At 37.7% G+C, this 21,211-nt stretch overlaps 1 protein-coding gene across 1 annotated transcript in view; it reads right to left on the reverse strand.

The window, feature by feature from the left end:
- Window positions 1-21: 21 nt before the first annotated feature.
- Window positions 22-21,211, reverse strand: part of LOC121368836 — a 105,933-nt gene continuing 84,743 nt past the window's right edge. The window contains exons 36-48 of the mRNA XM_041493582.1: window positions 20,589-20,669; window positions 17,911-17,942; window positions 16,216-16,249; window positions 15,870-15,890; window positions 15,099-15,253; window positions 14,649-14,778; window positions 13,170-13,298; window positions 12,367-12,482; window positions 11,525-11,599; window positions 8,962-9,047; window positions 8,136-8,352; window positions 6,567-6,841; window positions 22-2,370 (exon numbers count right to left, since the gene is read on the reverse strand). Of these exons, the coding sequence (XP_041349516.1) occupies window positions 2,280-2,370; window positions 6,567-6,841; window positions 8,136-8,352; window positions 8,962-9,047; window positions 11,525-11,599; window positions 12,367-12,482; window positions 13,170-13,298; window positions 14,649-14,778; window positions 15,099-15,253; window positions 15,870-15,890; window positions 16,216-16,249; window positions 17,911-17,942; window positions 20,589-20,669 (1,442 nt within the window). The 3' untranslated portion in view covers window positions 22-2,279. The remainder of the gene's footprint in view (window positions 2,371-6,566; window positions 6,842-8,135; window positions 8,353-8,961; window positions 9,048-11,524; window positions 11,600-12,366; window positions 12,483-13,169; window positions 13,299-14,648; window positions 14,779-15,098; window positions 15,254-15,869; window positions 15,891-16,215; window positions 16,250-17,910; window positions 17,943-20,588; window positions 20,670-21,211) is intronic.

Here is a 21,211-nt window from a genome sequence, read left to right on the forward strand (position 1 = left end):
ACACCCTCTTCTCGCTCACTAATCACTAACCAACTAACAACTAATCCACTGTCCTGGACAGACAGCCCAGGTAGCTGAGGTGTGTGTGCCCAGGACAGCGTGCTTGAAATTTAATTGGATAGAAGCACGAAAATAAGTTGAATGAAATGTAATAGCACAAACCGGATTTTGCCTTCCAATACCAATAATTTCGTACGTACGACAATATATATATATATATATATATATATATATATATATATATTGCCAAACCTTTTACAAACCTTAGTACACAACCGCAAACACATTGGATATACACACATTGGTATTCTAAACAAGAAAATATATTCAATACGTAATTTTAGTCGCCAATACGACTGTTAGTCGGAAACATCTTACATTGACTGCAAACTCAGGACAGTCCTTTTCATGCTGCACCTTATTCATATGCTATATTCTGCTATTCTTCTATATGATTTTGACCTGTATTGACAGTTAGTCAGTATCAATAATAAAGTTTGGAAAATCATTTTATTTCAGTTTGTACATTGATTTCGTTAACATGTTAGATTAACACAATTTTTTTCTTCTTCACACTTTCAGAGTTGATCAATTGGGCGGATGGAATGTGTGTGTGTGTGTGTGTGTGTGTGTGTGTGTGTGTGTTTGTGTGGTGCCTAAATTGATAACACGGTGTGTAACCACATACAGAATAATATATATTTGTTTAAACCAAGTGTGCCTAAGAAAAAAAAAGGTTACAGATCCACTTGGCTTAAATTATTAATTAAATAGCCTGCGCCATTCACCCCATGTAATAAATTCTGGACCATGTCTTACTCAATGTACACGGTAAAGTCACCGCTACTGTTTACAATACCTTCACTAATGTCCGTTTCGAAATGGCCAAGTCATTGTCACTCAACAAGTTTTATTAAAAGCACTCTCGAATTACAAGAATACTGAATCAAGAAGGCCCTGGTGCTCTGCTGAAGATAGAATGCTGGAAATCTGGTGGTAATATCATATTCACATTCGCCGACTGTCTGCAGTGTTTATTAAATACTAAAGTACCTATCTATGGTGGGACTTACGATAACGATCGGTGGCCGAATGGTAGTATTTTTAAATCCAAATCGTTATACGTTTTCACTACTCTTAACTTCACATTACAAGTTGTAAGGCAATTTAATATATTTGCATGTGTTCTATTGTCTGCAGACAATGGAACGTTCAAATTACATCGTAACCTCCAAAATGCATAATTGGAACAATCCTTTATTTATGTAACATCCTATATATGTACATTCAAATTTATATAACATCCTATAGGTAGTATAAAGGCCTATATAGTGCCATGATCTACTTTCGGAGGTCATGTCACTTTGACCCATCACGGCACTATTTAGGTCCTTGTGCTCCTTCTATATACACAGTTTGCATTCCTTTTACTAAACAAAAAATATGCTAGATACATTGATTTATAGTTTCGCAACCACCTACCATGTGATCATAAAAGTACTTGTCATACATATTGTACAATATCGACCATCATCATAAAAATAACCCTTCATGAAATATCAAAGGTTAAAGTCACATTAACATGATATTTAGTCCGCACTTTCAATACACACTCACCGCAGTTTATAATATTCTTGTAACTCAAAGCAATGACCTCCGTTTCAACCATTTTGTATATCTAAGCAAACATGAAGTGACCTCGGTTTCAGGCATCTTATATATAACCTTAAAGGTTCAGTGTTCACGACTTCAGTAAACTTGTAAAACATTAAAAGATCAGTGAACAAGACTTCAGTCAATTTGTAAATCATAATAATGGATATAAAGCCATGATTTCAGTCGGCTGGTAAATCACAGTAAAACTTCAGCGATCAGTCCAATCAACTTGTAACTCACAGTGAAAGTTCAGATTTTAAGATTTCAATCAACTTGTAAATCACAGTAAATGTTCAGCAATCAAGACTTCAGTCAACTTGTAAATCACAGAAATAAAAGTTCAGTGATCACTTCAGACAGTTTGTAAATCACAGTACAGGTTCAGTGATCACTTCAGTCAGTTTGTAAATCACAGTAAAAATTCACTAACCATGACTTCTGTTCAATGATCACGACTTCAGTGAAGTTATTAATCACAGTAAAACGTCAGCGATCACGATATCAACTTGTAAATCACAGAAAACTTCAGTGTCCGCGGCGTTCAAACACGAAGAGATGACGATTTCCACCACCTTGTAAACCACGCAACCTTCTAAGTTAGCTCCCTTTAAATGGTGCTCTCTTCAGTAAATAAGATCTATCTTTTCATAATCACTGTCGCTCTCCACGGGTGTGCTCGTCACTGGCTTGTCAAACGTGTCGATGTCAGTCATTCTAAAAGTACAAATTAAAAGGTGTTAGGTTGTTTTGCATTATTATTATTATTATTAACAATACAATTTTAATTTTAAAAGTGCTATTAAAATTGAAATCAAGTCTGCGCATGAAACCATTGAAGTCTGACTGAGCAATCTTGAATCTTTGGACTACGTAAATAAATGATGTTGAATCTCATAATAAAATTTAACTTTATCTTATCGTTTATTGTATTATACACACACACGCACGCACGCACGCACGCGCGCGCGTGCGCATGTGTGTGTGTATATATATATAGTTGCTTTTTTTTAAATTTGTTATAATTCCGACAATGACTAAAAAACTGACCAAAATATAAAAAGCGTCGAATTCTATTCAGAAGACGCTCAATACAAAAGCCTATAATCACCAATCTTGATTTTTTTTTTCCGGATTCGCATAAAAATCGGGAGCTGGTATCTGTGTATTAAAAAAAAATCATGGATTTATTAGAACAACTCCATCGGTACCGTAACAGTCCCCATCAAAGTCAAACGCTACAAAATAAATAACACTGAAATAGACGTTTCATTTAACATGTATTAGAGGTTTCTAACCACTAGGTCACACAGTAATGGGGTCGGGATGTTGGTGATCATCTAAGACTAAATACGAAAAGGAATAGACTCAAAAATTGAAAAGCATAGTCAGAAGGATTCTTACTGGGACAACAAAAAACACCCAGAGAAGCAGGTTGCCGGAAATATATGTGTGACTTTCTTTGTGAAAAAGGTGGGGACGTAGCCCAGTCGTAAAGCGCTTGCTTGATGCGCAGTCAGTTTAGGATCGTCGGTGGGCCCATTGGAATATTTTTTGTTCTAGCCAGTGCACGACGACTGGTATTTCAAAGACTGTGGTATGTGCTATCCTGTCTGTGGAATGGTGCATATAAAAGATCCCTTGCTACTAATGAAAAAATGTAGAGGATTTCCTCGAAGACTGTCAAAATTACCAAATGTGATATCCAATAATAAATCAATGTGTTCTAGTGGTGTCGTTAAACAAAACAAACTTCAACTTCTTTGTGAAAAAATAATGTCTTGATGAAAATAGAACTATACGTTATATTATTTTGATATTGTTAATATGGCTCGTATAACAATACTCGCAGACACGCGTGCAGAAAATCACGTAGCAGGGGGTCTAGACTGGCGAAAGAAAATGTATAGGGAGGTTCGAGTCATGTTCTCCGGGAAAATATATATATATATATATATATATATATATGGCTGTTCTGGCAGTCTTGTATCGGGAGTCACAGCGTTATCTCATGATCGTATCATATGATTAATTGTGGTGGGTGGGATGCGGGGGTGGGGAGGAGAAAGGTAGAGGCTGTCATCCGGGCACGTGTTGGTACCACTCCCTACTAACTTTTCAGACTTAGGTTATCTTGATAAGATTACAATGAACGTTTTCTGATAGAAATGGTCAATTATACTTGATCGTAGAACCTTCCGCATCCATAATTATTTCCGACGCTCTATAACCGTAAATACAATGAGTTGAGTGCGTCGTTAAATAAAACATTTCCTTCCTTCCATAGTTATTGTGGCTCCCATTGTATCTCAAATATAGTAGTCAAACAGAGAATACTACATGAGTGGTCGTTAGAAACCATTTATCTTACAAAGATTTGTTTTAAAATGTATCTAACGAGTTGTAAGATAAATGGGATCTAACGGGCACGGATGTATTATTCTGTTTCTTGCATATTATCAAAACCCAGGTTTTAAGCAAATTTTAACATGTTTTTTTCGACTAAAGGTTGTTTACAGCCCTTGCACTTACGCGTCACAGACAAATGATTGTCATTTAACTATACTTCACAGTGTATTCGATTTCGATCATGCTGTTTTTTCATTTGATGTATGACATTGGTGACCTGGCCATCACCTAGTGTGTGTGTGTGTGTGTGTGTGTGTGTGTGTGTGTGTGCATGAGTGGTGTGTGTGTGTGTGTGTGTGTGTGCATGAGTGGTGTGTGTATGTGTGCGTGTTTGCGTACATGAGTGGTGTGTGTGTATGTGTACGTGTTTGCGTGCATGAGTGGTGTGTGTGTGTTTGTGTGTGTGTGTGTGTGTGCTAAATTAAATTCTCTGTCATTAATATAACCTTATAACTAACATGAACCTGTCTAGCAATAGCACATACAAAAAAATACAAGTACTATAAAACCGTAATTTTGTCTACATTAAGAGTGTTAATAAAATTCTTAAAACTCACATGAACCTGCCTAGCAATAACACAGACATACAAAAAAAATACGAGTACTATAAAACCGTAATTCTGTCTACATTAAAGGTGTTAATGCGGTCAATTTACGATGTGAGCCGAAATTCTTCGAGATTCATGGCGATGTTTTCGATTGGATAAAGATCAAAGTGTTCGCCACCGGATTGGCGAATCAATACCGCTATAGACACGAGATTGATCACAGGACACTAAATCGAGGTAAAACGGGCTTTTCTCGCACATATTAATTGCTTCTGCTTACAATAAAGATCATTCTTTGTGACAGGACGAATCATCAAAATCAATGTAGCGAACTACTTCGCTTTATCATTCTACTTTCCCCGTTTAATGTCCCTAACTCTGTTTAAGTCCAGTCGGCTTGGCAGATCCGTTTTGACACACGCTTGTTGAGGGTACCTCGCACCAAATTAGGGACTTCCGGGTTATAGTTCGAAATACAAATCAATAATAAAGTGTAATTTGTTTCATATTATTAATTAATCACCGGCTATTGGATATCAAGCATTTGGTAATTGCGACACATAGTCTTCAGAGGAATCCCGCTACATTTTTTAACAGTACCAAGAAATCTTTCATATGCATTTACCCCACAGACAGGACAACACATACCACAGTCTTTGATATACCAGTCGTGTGGCACTGGTTGGGATGGGAAACAAAACAATTTCTCTCCTGTAATCACGCACGCTCAGTCATGTGCATTCCCGCATAACGCAAAATTAAAAAAATCCTTTCCCAAAATGATAACCTCCTGTATTATTGTTCAACAACTTACCCAATCTCCATTAAACTCTTACTAAACCTCCGGAAAACAACTAGAAGACCCTTCATACGTCTGTAGTTCATGTGTACTTTTTCGGGTGGGTTGGTGCACACTGCTTATCAAGGGCGGAGCCAGGAAGTATTTTAGAGAGGGTACCAAGGGCAAAACAGTGCATGGACCAACTTCCTAAAAAGGGCACTTCAATATAATTGTAAGCAAATTGTTCAAAAAGGGATTTTGTTTGGGTGTAAGAGGCATGTCCCCCGGTCCCCTTCCTTGGATCCGCCACTGACTTATAATATTACGTATTACAATTTACGTTATATATCGGTTTTGTTAGAGACACGGATACTGGTTTCGCGTAAGGCAACCAATACTTTTTTACAGCTAAAACAGATCAATTGTAAGACACGCTAGTTAAAACCAAACTGACAAGCTACCACAAGCTGCCGACATTAAAGAAATCCTCTGCTTCCTAATTAGACAGCCTATTGATCGAAAAAAAGATAAATGTATTTTTCCCGTCTTTAATCTTATGATATATATTACGGGTCAAATAATGGCCATTGATTTTGAGAACTTAAAATGATGCCAATTATTTGAGAAATTCCTGGTGATTTCCAGGCGCGAAATGCAGTATGCTCTCGTATTATAGTGGTGTAAGGGAGAAAACTGCTATCTGATAACATTGGGTAAATCATTACTTTTTATTTACTGGTCAAGATGCTAGTGTGGACGTTTTGAGTTGTCTTTCACGATGAAAATTGAAATAAACAATTAAAAAATAGTGCCACCCCCCCCCCCCCCCCACCACTTATCTCTGTCTGTCTCTCTCTGTGTATGTGTCTCTCTGTCTCTCTTGCCTCCTCTCTTTGTATTTCCTAACTTTTTCTCTATTGGCCCGTCTCTCTCTCTCTCTCTCTCTCTCTCTCTCTCTCTCTCTCTCTCTCTCTCTCTCTCTCTCTCTCTCTCTCTCTCTCACACACACACACACACTCACTTTGAGTACAGCTGTATTTTGTCCAACGACTCGTCCGCCACCATCTGGTCCCTTTCTACCAGTCAGTGTATACTCACTTTGAGTACAGCTGTATTTTATCCAGCGACTCGTCCCCCACCATCTGATCCCCTTCTACCTGTCAGTGTATACTCACTTTGAGTACAACTGTATTTTATCCAGCGACTCGTCCCCCACCATCTGGTCCCCGAGTTTGCCCTCCACGTAGTCCCTGGCCTGTTTCTTCATGAGGAACGACGACTTCTTGCTCAACGGCTGGCCCAGCGGGTTCATGTCTCTCTGCGGCGACGGCGGCCGCTTCCTGGGCGGCATCACGTACTTCTCGTCAGACATGTCGAACGGGTTGGCGATGATGTTGTCGTGCAGGGACAGGAACAGAGGGATGTAGCACATGTAGTCCAGGAACGAGATCTGGTTTACACACGTTGTAGTGGTCAGTATACATAGTGTTTTGTGACAAGAAAATAATATATAGGATCAAAGATAATGACCATGATAAAAAAACCTTAACAAACCCAAACAACAACGATAACAACAACGACTGTAACGACAACGACGACAACAACAACAAACAAACAACAACAAACAAACGACAATAAAGGAAATGTTTTATTTAACGACGCAATCAACACATTTTATTTTACGGTTATATGGCGTCAGAACAACAATAAACGACAACAAACAAAAGACAACAAATAAAACACAACGAAACGGAAAAAAAATCCCCAAATCCCCAACCACCCAAACAGCAAAAACCAAAAAAACCCCAAAACAACAACAAACAAACAAACAAACAAACAAACAACCAAATAACAACAATAACAACAACAAAAACAACAATAAAAACCCAACCCCCCCCCCCCCCCCCCCCCCCCCCCCCCCCCCAAAAAAAAGAAGAAAAAAAGAAGACAACAACCAAGAACAAAAAAAAAAAACAAGCAAACAAACGAACGAACAACAACAAACGTCGTATATTACAGGGCAATCGGCTGAGGTATGGGCCATTCTGTTTAAAGAATTACTAATTTATTAATTTAAAAAATCTTCCTTTGTTGTCATGTGTTTCGTGTTCTGATAAAAAAAAGTTAAACCTGACCAATGCTTCTAAACTTGTTTTGAGAGAAGTGTCTGTACAAAGGATTTTGTGTACACGAGTGAGTACCAGAAAATCGATCTTTGAAACGTCATCACAGACCATTCCGAAGCATCAAACGGTTACCTCTCCAAGACGATTTGGGTAATGTAGTGCCCGAAAATCACTATTCTTGGAAATTAAACATTCGACCTTCAATGAAATATTTTTACAAAATTGATTTTGCCAGTTCATATGTTGTAGATATAACCAATTAAGGAGCGTAGCGTGATTTGGACCTGGAGGGTGCTACAAATATGAATCTAGCAGATCCTTTGGTCTACATTTTTCATGGACACCTATATGACTAGCCTAATATACAGCGGATGAGGGGGTGGGGGGTGGAGAGGAAGAGATGCCGTCCGGACCGCCGATTCCCCTCTCCAGCCTTCTTTAATGCACTGTGTTAAATACAGACTTTCATCTTCACAAGCCAAGCATTTCAACGCTGCATTTCGAAATACAATATACTATACGGAATGTATTCTTGATTTGTGAAGATGACGGACCGTAAACATATGATTCCAAATATCACCAAGCTTGTTGAGTGGACCATTATTAAACATGTACTACCTCTCCCCAGCTGTTCGGTTCCATCTTGTCCATGATGTAGTTCTGTTGTTTCCAGTTGAGGCCGCCAGCTATCAGTTCTATTTTCAGCGACTCCGCCGTAATGAAGTTGGCCACGCGGTCGCTGCTGACGTTGTGGTAGAACATCGACTTGTACAACTCGAGCTTTCTCTCAATGTCCGCCAAGTTACACAGCTCCAACAGCTTCTTGCTGATAGTACTGTGGACGATATAACATGCATGCAACAACAGTAGCGACAACAACAGCAGTGACAACAACAACAGTGACAAGAACAACAGAGATACAATTGGACTAGCTAGGGTGGGGCATGCCCCCAATTTCATATCTCCCCCCCCCCCCCCCCCCCCCACCACATTTTATGTTTTCTGTAGCCTCATAACACATGGAAACGACAGTGTGGGTGGTCCCCACTCCAATGTGGAGACCCCATCCAATATAAAATCCTAGCTATGCAAGTGGGCGACAACAACAACAAAAGCAACGAAGTCAAACACACTAACAAAAATAAATAAATAAACAAATAAATAAATAAAATAAGTAAAAAAATACATAGCTAAATAAATAAATATGATTATTTTTTACATCTTGTTAAATTAGTGTTTTTGAACATTTATTTTTATCTGATACAGGTCTGCCACTACACTACCGAGATACCAGGTCAGGTCAAATCAGGTCAGGTCAGAGTGTTTAACGTGAACATTCAGATAAAGCTGTTGTAGCGCACGCCTGTCCTGGGCACAGGTGCCGGCCTCGGTACCGAGATGTAAATATAAGCTACTTTTATATGAACACCGAAAGACAACTCACTCCATCCTCGTGACACGTTCACAGAGAGCAGTGATGACCGCGAACATCCGAAACGTCACCATCGAGGCATCGTCAATATGGAGGACCTGCAAGTCACAGAATAGTACATGTAGGACATTCCTAATACATTTACACATAGGAAGAGAACATACTGGTATAATAGAGATTATTTGTTTTAGGCCTTCTGACTATTGCTAGTATCAAACTACCAACTGACATGACAGAGTTGAACAAATCGACAGTTGCGTTGTAATTTCCCCCAATCCCGACTTACGACTGGTGCGCTCATATTAACAACTGATAGGTCGTAGAAGTTGTATACGACGAGAATCGAGTTGTAAGAGTGCTCAAATTAGTAACTGGACAGTCGTAGAGGTCGTGAGATCGGCGAGTTGGTCAACTTCGGTTTGACAGTTAGGAATCTGAGACTAGCAATATAGGCGCACATTATAAAGATCGCGAGTATAAACAATTAAATATAGAGAAAAAGTACAAATATATAAATATAATGCATTTTAATAGATATTACCAAAACAGTGAACCCCTGAAAATAGGACCCTCTGTAAACCGGAGTTCCATCACAACCAGACGTCTTTCACGGTCTCCTTTTTAAATATCTATGCAGAATCTAACTTCTCTATACCTCTTAAACCCGAACTTTTCACATATTTTTCGTTTGTATGGACATAAAATGAATGACTGAATGACTGACTGAATGACTGAATGAATGAATGAACGAATGAATGAATGTTTAACGACACCCCAGCACAAAAAATACATCGGCTATTGGGTGACAAACTATGGTAAATGCAAAAATTAACTTATGAAGAACATCAATATAAAAATTCAAAGGACATACAATAATAGCAATGTTTGGATAAGGACCATTTGATCCAACTGTATTTTAAAGTAAGTATGTACGTACTATAAATGTACACACAGTGGATGTATCGTGATGAAGTACATGTAACTGCATACGGAAAGAGGAAATGAATACACAAAAATTAGTGGGCCGCTATATGCCATTTTCTATCAGTGGTTTTGTCGTTTTAAAACTGCAGTCCCTGGAATATTTTTATTATTTAAGCATATAGAATAGATGATTCAGTTCTGTTTGGTACATAAAAGGTCCACCACATCGCTATAATTTCGCAATGCTCGCTTATCTACATTATCTAGGTCAACTACAAACGCAATGGCCAGCTTTTTTTTTTTTTCATTTAGCGGGACGCCAGTAGAACTGGGACTTTACGTGATTTGCGCAGGCGCTGAGCTTCTCACGTGATTTTGAACAAATTTAACTGTCTTGATCGAGGGATCGGCTCATATCTCCAAAACATATTTATATCCATAGAGGTATGGTACAACACCTTTCCAGGGGTCGGTGGGGGATTTGCCTTGAAATTTTGACAGTGACCAGCGGTTGGCATACGCGTTACACGTAAGGGGGTGTTAATAATTACGTAACGCTCTAGGGGTAGAGGAAGAGTGTGTTGTGTTCGATTTACGTAACATTTTTCAAGACTATATGGTTTTTTTTTATTCATTACTTAAACGTAAAAAGGTGTTTTTAGGAAATGCGCGGTCAGTCTAGGATCGATCTCCATCGGCGGGTATATAAAAGGCCATGGTATATGATATCCTGTCTGTGTGATGGTACATATAAACGATCAAAAAATATATTTAGCGGGTTTCCAAGGCGCGTGTGCAGGGATTTCAGCGGGGTTGGGGTTATAGACTGTGCTGAGAGAAGTTTATATGGGGACATGCTCCCCCAGAAAATCTATTTCAATTTTTTTTAAGCTTGGGCAGGTAAGAGTTTCGACCTCCAATACCCTCCCCCTGCACCCGATTCCTCTCTAAGATTATATGCCAAAATTACCAAATGTTTGACATCCAATTCATGTTGTTAAACAAAAAAAACAAAAAGAAAGAACAAAGACCCAACCAACTTTACCCTTTCCAAACGAAAGAATATTTATTTAAATTTGTCGATTTTAACACGTAAAATTAAGAAGTGAAAATGTTCATTGTCTACTTTAGTATATTTTATTTAAATATATATATACACACACACACACACACACACACACACACACACACACACGATCAATGTGTTACTAGTATACAAACTAAACTTTGAAAGTTCTACTAACACTTTATAAAATATTAATTCTGAAGTAGGAAAGTACGATTGTCGATTAATACATTGTCAAGATCAAACCGGTTTTAACGAAAGACTCTAGTACCGTATCCTCAACCGAACGTTCTTCGTACAGTGCAAAATTTCTCATTTCAATTTTTTAGACGAACCCTTACAATTTGAAATCGGCAAACGCACGTGTTAACTGAAAATGACAACAGGCTGTCGTTTGTGCTTTGCCGAGCAATGGCGGCACAGGCGACGAATCGAGCGTATACTTTTGACGATCTCCGTTCATAGCGAACACACACGAGTTTTTTAAAAGTACATTTGAGCTTGTATTTCATATTTGTACATGATGTTATAATATGGTAACCAGAGACTGTAACTTTAATGGTGGTATGCAGCCTTAAGACTTACTTTGAGAACATAGTCTGCTTGTTTGTTAGTCATGTATTCCAGGTCAGGTACACCATCCAGCGCGATCTTGGTTTCCTGGTTAAAAAAAACTTATAAAAAAAACTAAAAACAAAAATAATGTACAAGAAAGATTCTTACATTGTTTGCCATTTGCAAATCTTCATAAATAAAGTAAATCTGTCTGTTTATTAGTCTCAGTTTATAGACACAGTAAATAACCACAGGAACAAATAACATACACACTATCATCTGAACGGTTTTGAGTGAACCATCGACGGCATTCAGGACAAAAATAAAGAGAGGATTACTAGAATACCATTGTCAGTTTGGTTTACGACTGTATGTGACTTGCTTCTACAAATAAACACAATGTATTATTTAAATATCTGTATGAATGAAATATAAAACAATTCAGCATAAATAATAATAATAATAATAATAATAATAATTAAAAACAGTGCGAGATATTTAACAATTGGGGATCTTTAAACCCTCCCCTACGACATAAAGCATTGGTGGCGGCGTTTTATTTTGAAAGTAAAAATGTTTTATAAAAAAACAAGAACATTTATTTGCCACTAGAAAATAAAGTTCTATCTTTCGCACACACACTACGGCATAGCAAAGCTACATCATCTAATTCATTACCATTCTGGCTATGTTCAGGGTCGGGCCCCTGGCTATCCAGGGATGGGACCCGGGACAGACATGCTCGAAACCGTCGTGGTATATGAACATGTTAAAATTACCCGCAACCGCAACCATTCTGGCAGATTATTAAACTTTTTGTATAGCTCTATAAATTTAAAACACTTTTAAAAAAATAAACATCTGATAGTTACGTCGAAGTTGATGACCGTGTCCATATTTCTGTCCTCAACAACGAAAGCTTTAGCATAGGATTCCAGTTTGCCAGGTTCAACCAACCGATAGTGCGCCAGAAAGTTGATAGAACCGTCTGAAAGGGAACACGTCGTGATTATACCTATTTGTATTGGTAGTAAGTCTGTGTGTTGGAAGTGTGTTCACTTTTTTAATTTGAATCATTGATGTTTGATACTGTAATATGATGTCAATGTTTTTGTATCTATTATAAGAACATGGCGATAATGTTAACAACAACAACAACAACAATATAAAATAAGAAACATAAAATAAAATAATAATAATAAACGAAGTGAATTACTAAGTATGCCGGAAACTAATTTCATTATAAGATTTTATATAAAATTCGTTTCAAGACGAAAAACCCTACAACCGTGATGGTATAGTCATAAAATCTGTTTATACTAATATACAATCCAGAGTTTATTACTGCACTTTTTCCTCTGTTTTTTCAATGTTGAAATATACCAACAAGTTCGCCTATAGCATAAATAGTATCGCCCGATATTGTTAGAATTTGTATGTTCCCGAATAATGCTATAAAAGGCGAAGTGTAATTGGTCGATATTTAAATTGTCACCTGTCCATGAAAGTCCACGCAATGCTGTTAGATCTACTGGTAGACCAGTAGAGCTATAGAGCTAATTTTAATCAGATTGAAATGTAATGGTCTAGTTTTTTTAACTAGCTTTTTTTGACAATATATTCATCTAGATTTTTGTCAAAATATTTTAAGATTCAGTAGTATAGAAAAGGCCACCTTTTTCGTCTAGATTTTTGGCATAGTCCTCTTTGAGGGTGTTGCACATGTCCAGTATCCTCTTCATGTGATTCAGCAGGACCTGTCCTCCTCTCTGCATCAGCAAGTTCACACGACGCCGTCCTCGGTCTGAGAAGAAACACAATGTAAACGAATTAAAGAAAAGCAAACTTTAAAATAATGTTTAAAAACCCGAGAAAAATTATCTTGTCTTTGTAAGGTGTTGACGAATTAAAGAAAAACAAACATTAAAATAACCGAAATCAGAGTCATACTGGATTGATATTATTAAAATTATCATATTTCTTTGAAGGCTACGTTGATTTTTAATTACAAAATATTGATTCTCTGTCCATTTAAAACAAGTGGATTCAGGAAATATTTACAGAGTGGGGGTCGGGAGTGAGGATTAACAGGAACATGGCACGTGGACCAACTCTGAAATGGGGAACAAATAAAAAGGAATAAACGGGGAAATAGAGTATTTTTAGTGGGGATGGGTCCCCTAGTCCCGAATGGATTCGCCTTTATACAAAATACAAATGACAAAGATAACTACATTTTTACAGTTCCCGTTTTTGCTACCAATAAATATCGCCAAACTGGTCACAAACCACAATTAATTTCGCTATATGTTTCTATATAGCCTTAGCGGCGCATGACGCATGGATTTTTGTATGTACCTTTGTCTGCCTGGGGGACACATACCCTGAAAAGGACAACCACTGTTGTCCAGTTCTTTCTCCCAGGATATTGGTTTAAACAGACACACCCACTAAACCTGGCCGGAGTACACCCATTTTACACCAAAAAACCCCACTACTTTTGCATGAATGAGCCAGAATTACAACAAACAAGTCTTCAATGTCAACAAGTTACACATGTTTACAAACTACATGCTCTCCCCTGTCAACTTCAGTCAAATAGTTGCCGCTTCATAGCTGTCTGTCATGAAATAATCACAGTCAAACAGCAAAGTACTTGCGCGGACAAATTTCCAAATTGGAAGATAGCTGTAATCTGAGGCCAAATATCTGAAGTGGTCCAAGTTTTGTTGTTATTAAATCTTTTATTTAAAACAAAATAAAAATGTTGGTATAATTCCTCAATATGACGTATTTATATAACCTAAACTGGAGATAGCAAACATAAATCGAACAATAAAATTTATGGAATGAAAATTTAAGTTGATAATCGGACCTAAAGGCTTAAATATAAAAAAACAAAATTCTGTTTAGATTTTGTCGAGTACAATATGTGTACATTGACTGAGGCGCATGTGAATTATTGTGATACTGAATTTTAAAGTGGCCTTTTTGTCTATCTCGAAAAGTCCGTGCATCTTTTGTTACTATCCCCACCCAGTAAGTATTTTGGTCTCAGTATAGCCTTAATGTACAATTTCTCATTAATGCTGCAAATATAATACATTAAAGAATAAACACACAGCTATAACTATTTTATGATACGTCATCGTACATGTCAGTTTTCCGTCTTCATCAGCAGTTGGTACGGTAGAGGCGAGCTTTTCTAGGTCAAGGTTTGTACTTGACCAAGTCTTAATCACTTTGTCGCCATCTTTGATCACCACATTGGTACCCAGCTTTTGCTAAAAGTAAATATGTTATTATTTATTAAAATATTAATTTTAATGAATGACGACAATTAAGCTGTATCAAAAACAAAAATAAAATAAAATGTAAAATGTTTGTGCAGATGTTTTTTATGATTATTATTCTTTACTAGTATTATGTTTTTAAATCTCTGTCATAAGAACGCACCCTAAGTTGTTTGATTAATATTATCACATTTTTGAAAATCCAAACTGCCTGTCCAATTATCAAAAAATAATTAATGATCCCCCGTCATATACCGTTCTCTCAATGCTTTAAAACATGTGAAGGTCACGGGCCTGCAATTTGAAATAACCTGTATTTGCTTTATAAGTTCTTCTTTCGACAGGTTTGGATCGATGCCGAGTTGCCGCAGGGTGGCGCTGCTGAGTCTTGAAAGATCAATGGTGACGCCCTCCTTCAGCCTGAGCTTCCCATCCTCGCCTATCTCGAACAGATCCATGTTTATACCTGGGATTCAGAAAAAAGGAAGCACTGTTTTAGTTAATAACGCATTCAACACATTTTAATTTCGGTTATGTGGCGTCAGGACAGATATTAATGAGATATTTTACTCGCTGTCGCCATACCATGGGCCACTGTTTTCAACCATGGCCCATGTTACACCATTTATGGAGCACCGGCTGGACTGAGAAATAGCCCAATTAGCCCAATTAGTCCACCGACAGGGATCAATCATAGGCCGGCGACACATCAGGCGAGCGATTTACTACTGGGCCACGTCTCGCTCCCTGGCATACAGGGAAAATATGATCATGACGCATTTCTGTAGTAAAGATATGATATGGAGGGATTGCAAAGGAGTGGACATTGTTCAAGCACGTTACAGTGGGAGGTTCTTTTTGGCATTTTGTGAATAAAAAGAAAAAACTATTATACAATAAATCCTGTTATAATTAAACAAGAAGGAGGTAATTTTTATAGTTACTGATTTATTTAACATGGGATATTTAGTCAGTCTCTGAAAGGGTGTGTGTGTTATATCACTGCCCTAAATCGGCTCCTGAGAAATACTGTAATACAAACCATAAATTCCTACAACATAAGATAGTTAAAACCTAATTACCTGCTTTATCGCCCACTTCATCTGATAAAAGAAGAAAAAAAAGAGTTATATATTTTGCGCATGAACAATTCACTGTTACAACATATTTATTTGTTAAAGACACTTTTTAAAATTTACATAATAGACAAACCATTGAAGTCGAATATATTAACGCATAAAATTACTCCTGAAATGAACAGTTTGTATATCTATCATTCATTTAATGTTACTTTCTGATTAAAAAAAAATATGAGAAAATATGATGATTACATGAAAATGACGTTATTATTTGTACTTTTTAGTCCAAGAAGGCAGAACGTAATTTTTTCGACATTTAATAATTGTATTTTAATGATTTAATATTTACCATTCTGTGATTTTCGTCCATCAATACCGCCTTTCTAAAAATACGAAAAACAAAACACATTTGAACAAGTCAAAAGTAAAATGCTAAATATAGTATACACGTGACGCTTAACGCTACCTTCTGATGATAACAAAGGAATGGCAAATTAGCTATTGTTGTATATAGTTTACTTGAAATTAATATTAATATACAGACGCGTAAGAGCTAGGATTGGCGTAGAGTTGTGTGGTGTGGTGTGTTTGTGGGGTCCTGTGCCCCCATTTGATGAAATTCATAATTATGTACTTTTGTGTCTTATTTTGTACTACATATATATATATTCCTCGCACTCGGGTTCTTAAAGGGACATTCCTGAGTTTGCTGCATTTTAAGATGTTTTCGACTAATAATATATTTCTACGATTAAACTTGCACATTAAATATATTTTCTTGTTTAGAATATCAGTGTCTGTATATTTAATGTGTTTCTGGTCGTCTTAATATTTGTAAGAAGCTCAAACTGGATTTTGTCTTCAAATAATTTCCTAATTGTTTTTAGGAAATAAATGAAATTTAACGTAGTACAAATATTAGAACGATCAGAAACACGTTTAATATACAGCCACTAATATTTTATGCAGAAAAATATATTTTATACGTAATTACAATCGTTAAAAAGTCTCTGTTAGTCGATAACATCTTAAAAATTGCAGCAAACTCAGGAATGTTCCTTTAAAAGCTAGGCTTATGCCCTAGCCCACAATCCACTACAGCATACACCCCTTCCCCAAATCAGACTTCGTTCCTACGGACCTGATCAGGATCAAGAGATTTAACGCGCAACGTCCAGAACAAGCCGTTATAGCGCACGCCTGTCATGGGCGCAAGTGTCGACTTACGGTAACTCCATGACAGGACAGGAAAAAGGGGGGGGGGGGGGTAGGTAGAAGGTGGGATCACACATTCAGCGGTCGGTAGCGAGCGATGTGGTGTTTTTGGTGCTATGGAATTTGCAATGTGTCGCTTATGAATTAAGGAGTCAATTTGAAAGGTTGGGTGTGGATTTTTTATGGTGATTGCATAATTTGAGGCATTACTTGGAGCAGTTCGCCAAAAAGGAACTATTGAGGTATTTTGCGTTTTGTTTTATTATATCTAATGAGCCGCCCGTTGTTGGAACCTTTGACAGCTGTAGCGAACGGCACCCATAAGGAAGGAAATGTTTTATTTAACGACGCACTCAACACATTTTATTTACGATTATATGGCGTAAGACATATGATTTAGGACCACACAGATATTGAGAGAGGAAACCCGCTGTCGCCACTTCATGGGCTACTTTTTTCGATTAGCAGCAAGGGATCTTTTATATGCACCATCCCACAGACAGGACAGTACATACCATGGCCTTTGTTACACCAGTTGTGGAGCACTGACTGGGACGAGAAATAGCCCAATGGGTCCACCGACAGGGATCGATCCTAGACCGCGCACCTAAAAGGTAGATTGGCAGTTGGCACTTTATGGATGCCACGTTGGGTAGTCCTAAAATAAATATACTTGTCTGGTCTTAAGTTAGTATTGCCGTAACAGTACAAAATGGAGTACATGCATATTGTATGCAGTCTATTAATAGTTTAGTTTTGTATAAGCCCCCTCCCCAAAGATAGTGAACTAACTTGGAGGGCGTATCAATGGTGAATGTAGTATACTTACCCCTTTACGCGATCGAGACCTAGACGCGTCCACTGAAACAGTAAAACACTCCATATTAAATATATATACATATACACACATGTGTATTATAAAAAAGATGGTAACAATAGCTAAGAAGAAAATGTATCAGAAACACATAGGAAATACTGACACTGATATTCTAAATAAAGTAAAAAGTAAAGTAAAGTTTGTTTTATTTAACGACGCCGCTAGAGCACATTGATTTTTTATCTTATCATCGGCTATTGGACGTCAAACATATGGTCATTCTGACACTGGTTTTAGAGGAAACCCGCTGTCGCCACATAGGCTACTCTTTTTACGACAGGCAGCAAGGGATCTTTTATTTGCGCTTCCCACAGACAGGATAGCACAAACCATGGCCTTTGTTGAACCAGTTATGGATCACTGGTCGGTGCAAGTGGTTTACACCTACCCATTGAGCCTTGCGGAGCACTCACTCAGGGTTTGGAGTCGGTATCTCGATTAAAAATCCCATGCCTCGACTGGGATCCGAACCCAGTACCTACCAGCCTGTAGACCGATGGCCTGCCACGACGCCACCGAGGCCGGTCGATATTCTAAATAAGAAAATCTTGTACTAATATGCACTTTTAATCATTAAAACGATCCGGTTAAGTCTCGTATCGGCCATACACATTTAACACATCCATCTATTTTAAAGAAGGCATGACCCCTGTGCCTCCCCCCCCCCACCCCCCCCCCCCCCTTCCACTAGGGGAGTGTGCAGGAATTTTAGCAGGAGTGGGTCTAGATTGTTGTGAGCCAAATTTATAGGGGAGGGGTCGGAAAATTTATTGAAAAATATAATTGTTTGAGCAGGGAGGGATTTCGACCCCCGAAACCCTCCCCAACGCGCTTGCCCCCCCCCCCCCCCCCCCCACACACACACACTCCGCGCCCCGATTGCGCCAGTACTGATCATCCTAGGGCCTACACGAGTCCAAAATATTTGACTCGAGTACTCGAGGGTCAAACTCGACCCGGACCCGAGTACCAGACACTTTCACTAGATGACAATGAGATTAAGGAATAAAGTAAACTAGCATTATGTATCTTATTTCCAGCGCTGAACACGGATGCCATTATATTGCATTCCACACATTCGACTTTTGGTTTGCCACCATATCTAATAGCTCTCAATGTAACCGGCGGCAAGCATATGGCAAAATGACGTAAAGAGATAATTAAATGAGAGTGTTCTTCCTTGCACGCGTACTCGAGTCCTGTGAGCGGACTCGACTCTTGCTAAACTCGGCTCGTGCCCGAGTACCCGAGTACTCGTAACGACCCTATCCTGGTATTTGTAGTAACTCACTGTACTTCGAAAACCATAGTTACGTTATCTAGATACAAGAGGTCAATGGTTACAGCATTGTGACGTCATAAAGGACGTTACGCTCATTGTATTCGTGGATTGTGTTTTGCAGGGATTATAATTTTAGTCATATATATTTTCTTCCTGGATTTACTGTATGGTTGTTCGAATATATATATAAGGTAAGTACTAATATTTTACATTCAAACTACTACAGCGTGCTTTTCCGGAAATGGTTCACATGGAACTAGAGACATAGGGGTCGGAATATGTCAGCAACTGTATGTGGGGGTATATATTAATTGGGAGTGGGTAAATGCAAGTCTTCAGAGATATGTATGGGACCTGTTCCCACTGCCCGCCTCCCCCTATCGTCTGTGTGACATATATGCCTTATATCACAGTTTACTACAAACGGTATACTGAACAACAAAAGAAACGCGAATATTAATTTAGTTTTCTTTAGTTTATTTAAAATTATTTACTTCGAATTCAATTAGTTTTGGTGCCTGTTAAAATTATCAACGTTTTGTCAACATTTTATAATTAAAAATAATACATATAGGTATTAACATTTTATAATTAAAAATTATACATATAGGTATTAACATTTTATAATTAAAAATAATACATATAGGTATTAACATGTTCGCGTTTCTTATATTGTTCAGTGTATTATTATTCGTGTCCTTTCACGTTGGTTTTTAGCCTATTTTTAGGCCCAAAAATAGTGTCCTACCCACCTACGTTTTACTTTATAGATGTGTTCTCTCTCATTTAGCTAGGGAATACCCTATATTACTGGGCGTTTAATGTCACCTCAGAGCCGTAGGAACCGGAATAAGTGGAAGGCATAGACGCTTTTTGTGTCCAACATTGTATAAGTAACGAAAAAATATCGCTTGTGCCCTCCTCCACTAGAGATTGTGTTCCCATCATTCCAGGCCCCGTGCTTATAAACCTTAAAGTCTAGACTTTAACGTCATGGCAACGCCATTCAAATAGCATTACGTTAAAGTCTGGACTTTATTAAAGTCTAGGCTTTAAGTTTTATAAGCACGGGCCCTGCTCTATATATATATATCATTCCTACGGGCGTGTTTCTAGTTTTGGCATCAAAAGATGCCAGCAACTGAGGTAGTGGGGGCAGCTGTTTATAACTCATCTATTTCAGTAGAAGGATGCATAATGGGTAATGACCCCCTAGTCCCCTCCTCTACTTCCGACGACTATGCTTAGTTATTTTAGACTAGGCCCTGAACAAGTATCAGTATTTATTATAAAATTAAAATTGTGAACATAAAAACAGGTCAAAGGATCGACTTAGGGAAACCAATACCTGTATCAGGGTGGTCCAACTCTTTGCCTTGTAAAATAATCGGCAGCTTTATCGGTTTGAAGTTAAACGGATCGTACGTGTCTAGGAAAGAAAAGGAGAAAGCAGCGTATTAAAAACTATATATATATCTTTAAATTACAAACAAATCTCTGTTGTGTATGTTTGTTCTCGGCAGTCCTGATGATACCTTAACAGAACCGTGACATGACTACAAATTTACAGCAATTATGTATAATAATGTGCTTTGACGTTTTTTGATAGGTGTACATATTACTATATTAATGTAAAAAAAAAACCCACCACCAACAAAAAACCCCAACCCAAACAAACAAACAAACAAAAATAAAAAACCACAACACAACCTGGTGAGTGCATACTTTTATTTATTTAAATATGTCATTAATTAGCACATGATATGTAACGAATAATTCGAAGACCTGAGTAGGCCTACTGGGTACTTTTAGAAGGATATTTAATTATAAATATGTTCCCCTGCTTTAGTAAAAAACAATCCCACCAGAAAGCTAGACTAAATGTTTGTAACTATTCCAAAGTGTTTGCTTGCAAGGGTAATTGTTTGTAAACGTAATGACATATCGATAAGTTCTGCACATTTGATATTT

This window comes from Gigantopelta aegis, chromosome 3 (genome assembly GCF_016097555.1).
Source record: "Gigantopelta aegis isolate Gae_Host chromosome 3, Gae_host_genome, whole genome shotgun sequence".
NCBI lineage: Eukaryota > Metazoa > Mollusca > Gastropoda > Neomphalida > Peltospiridae > Gigantopelta > Gigantopelta aegis.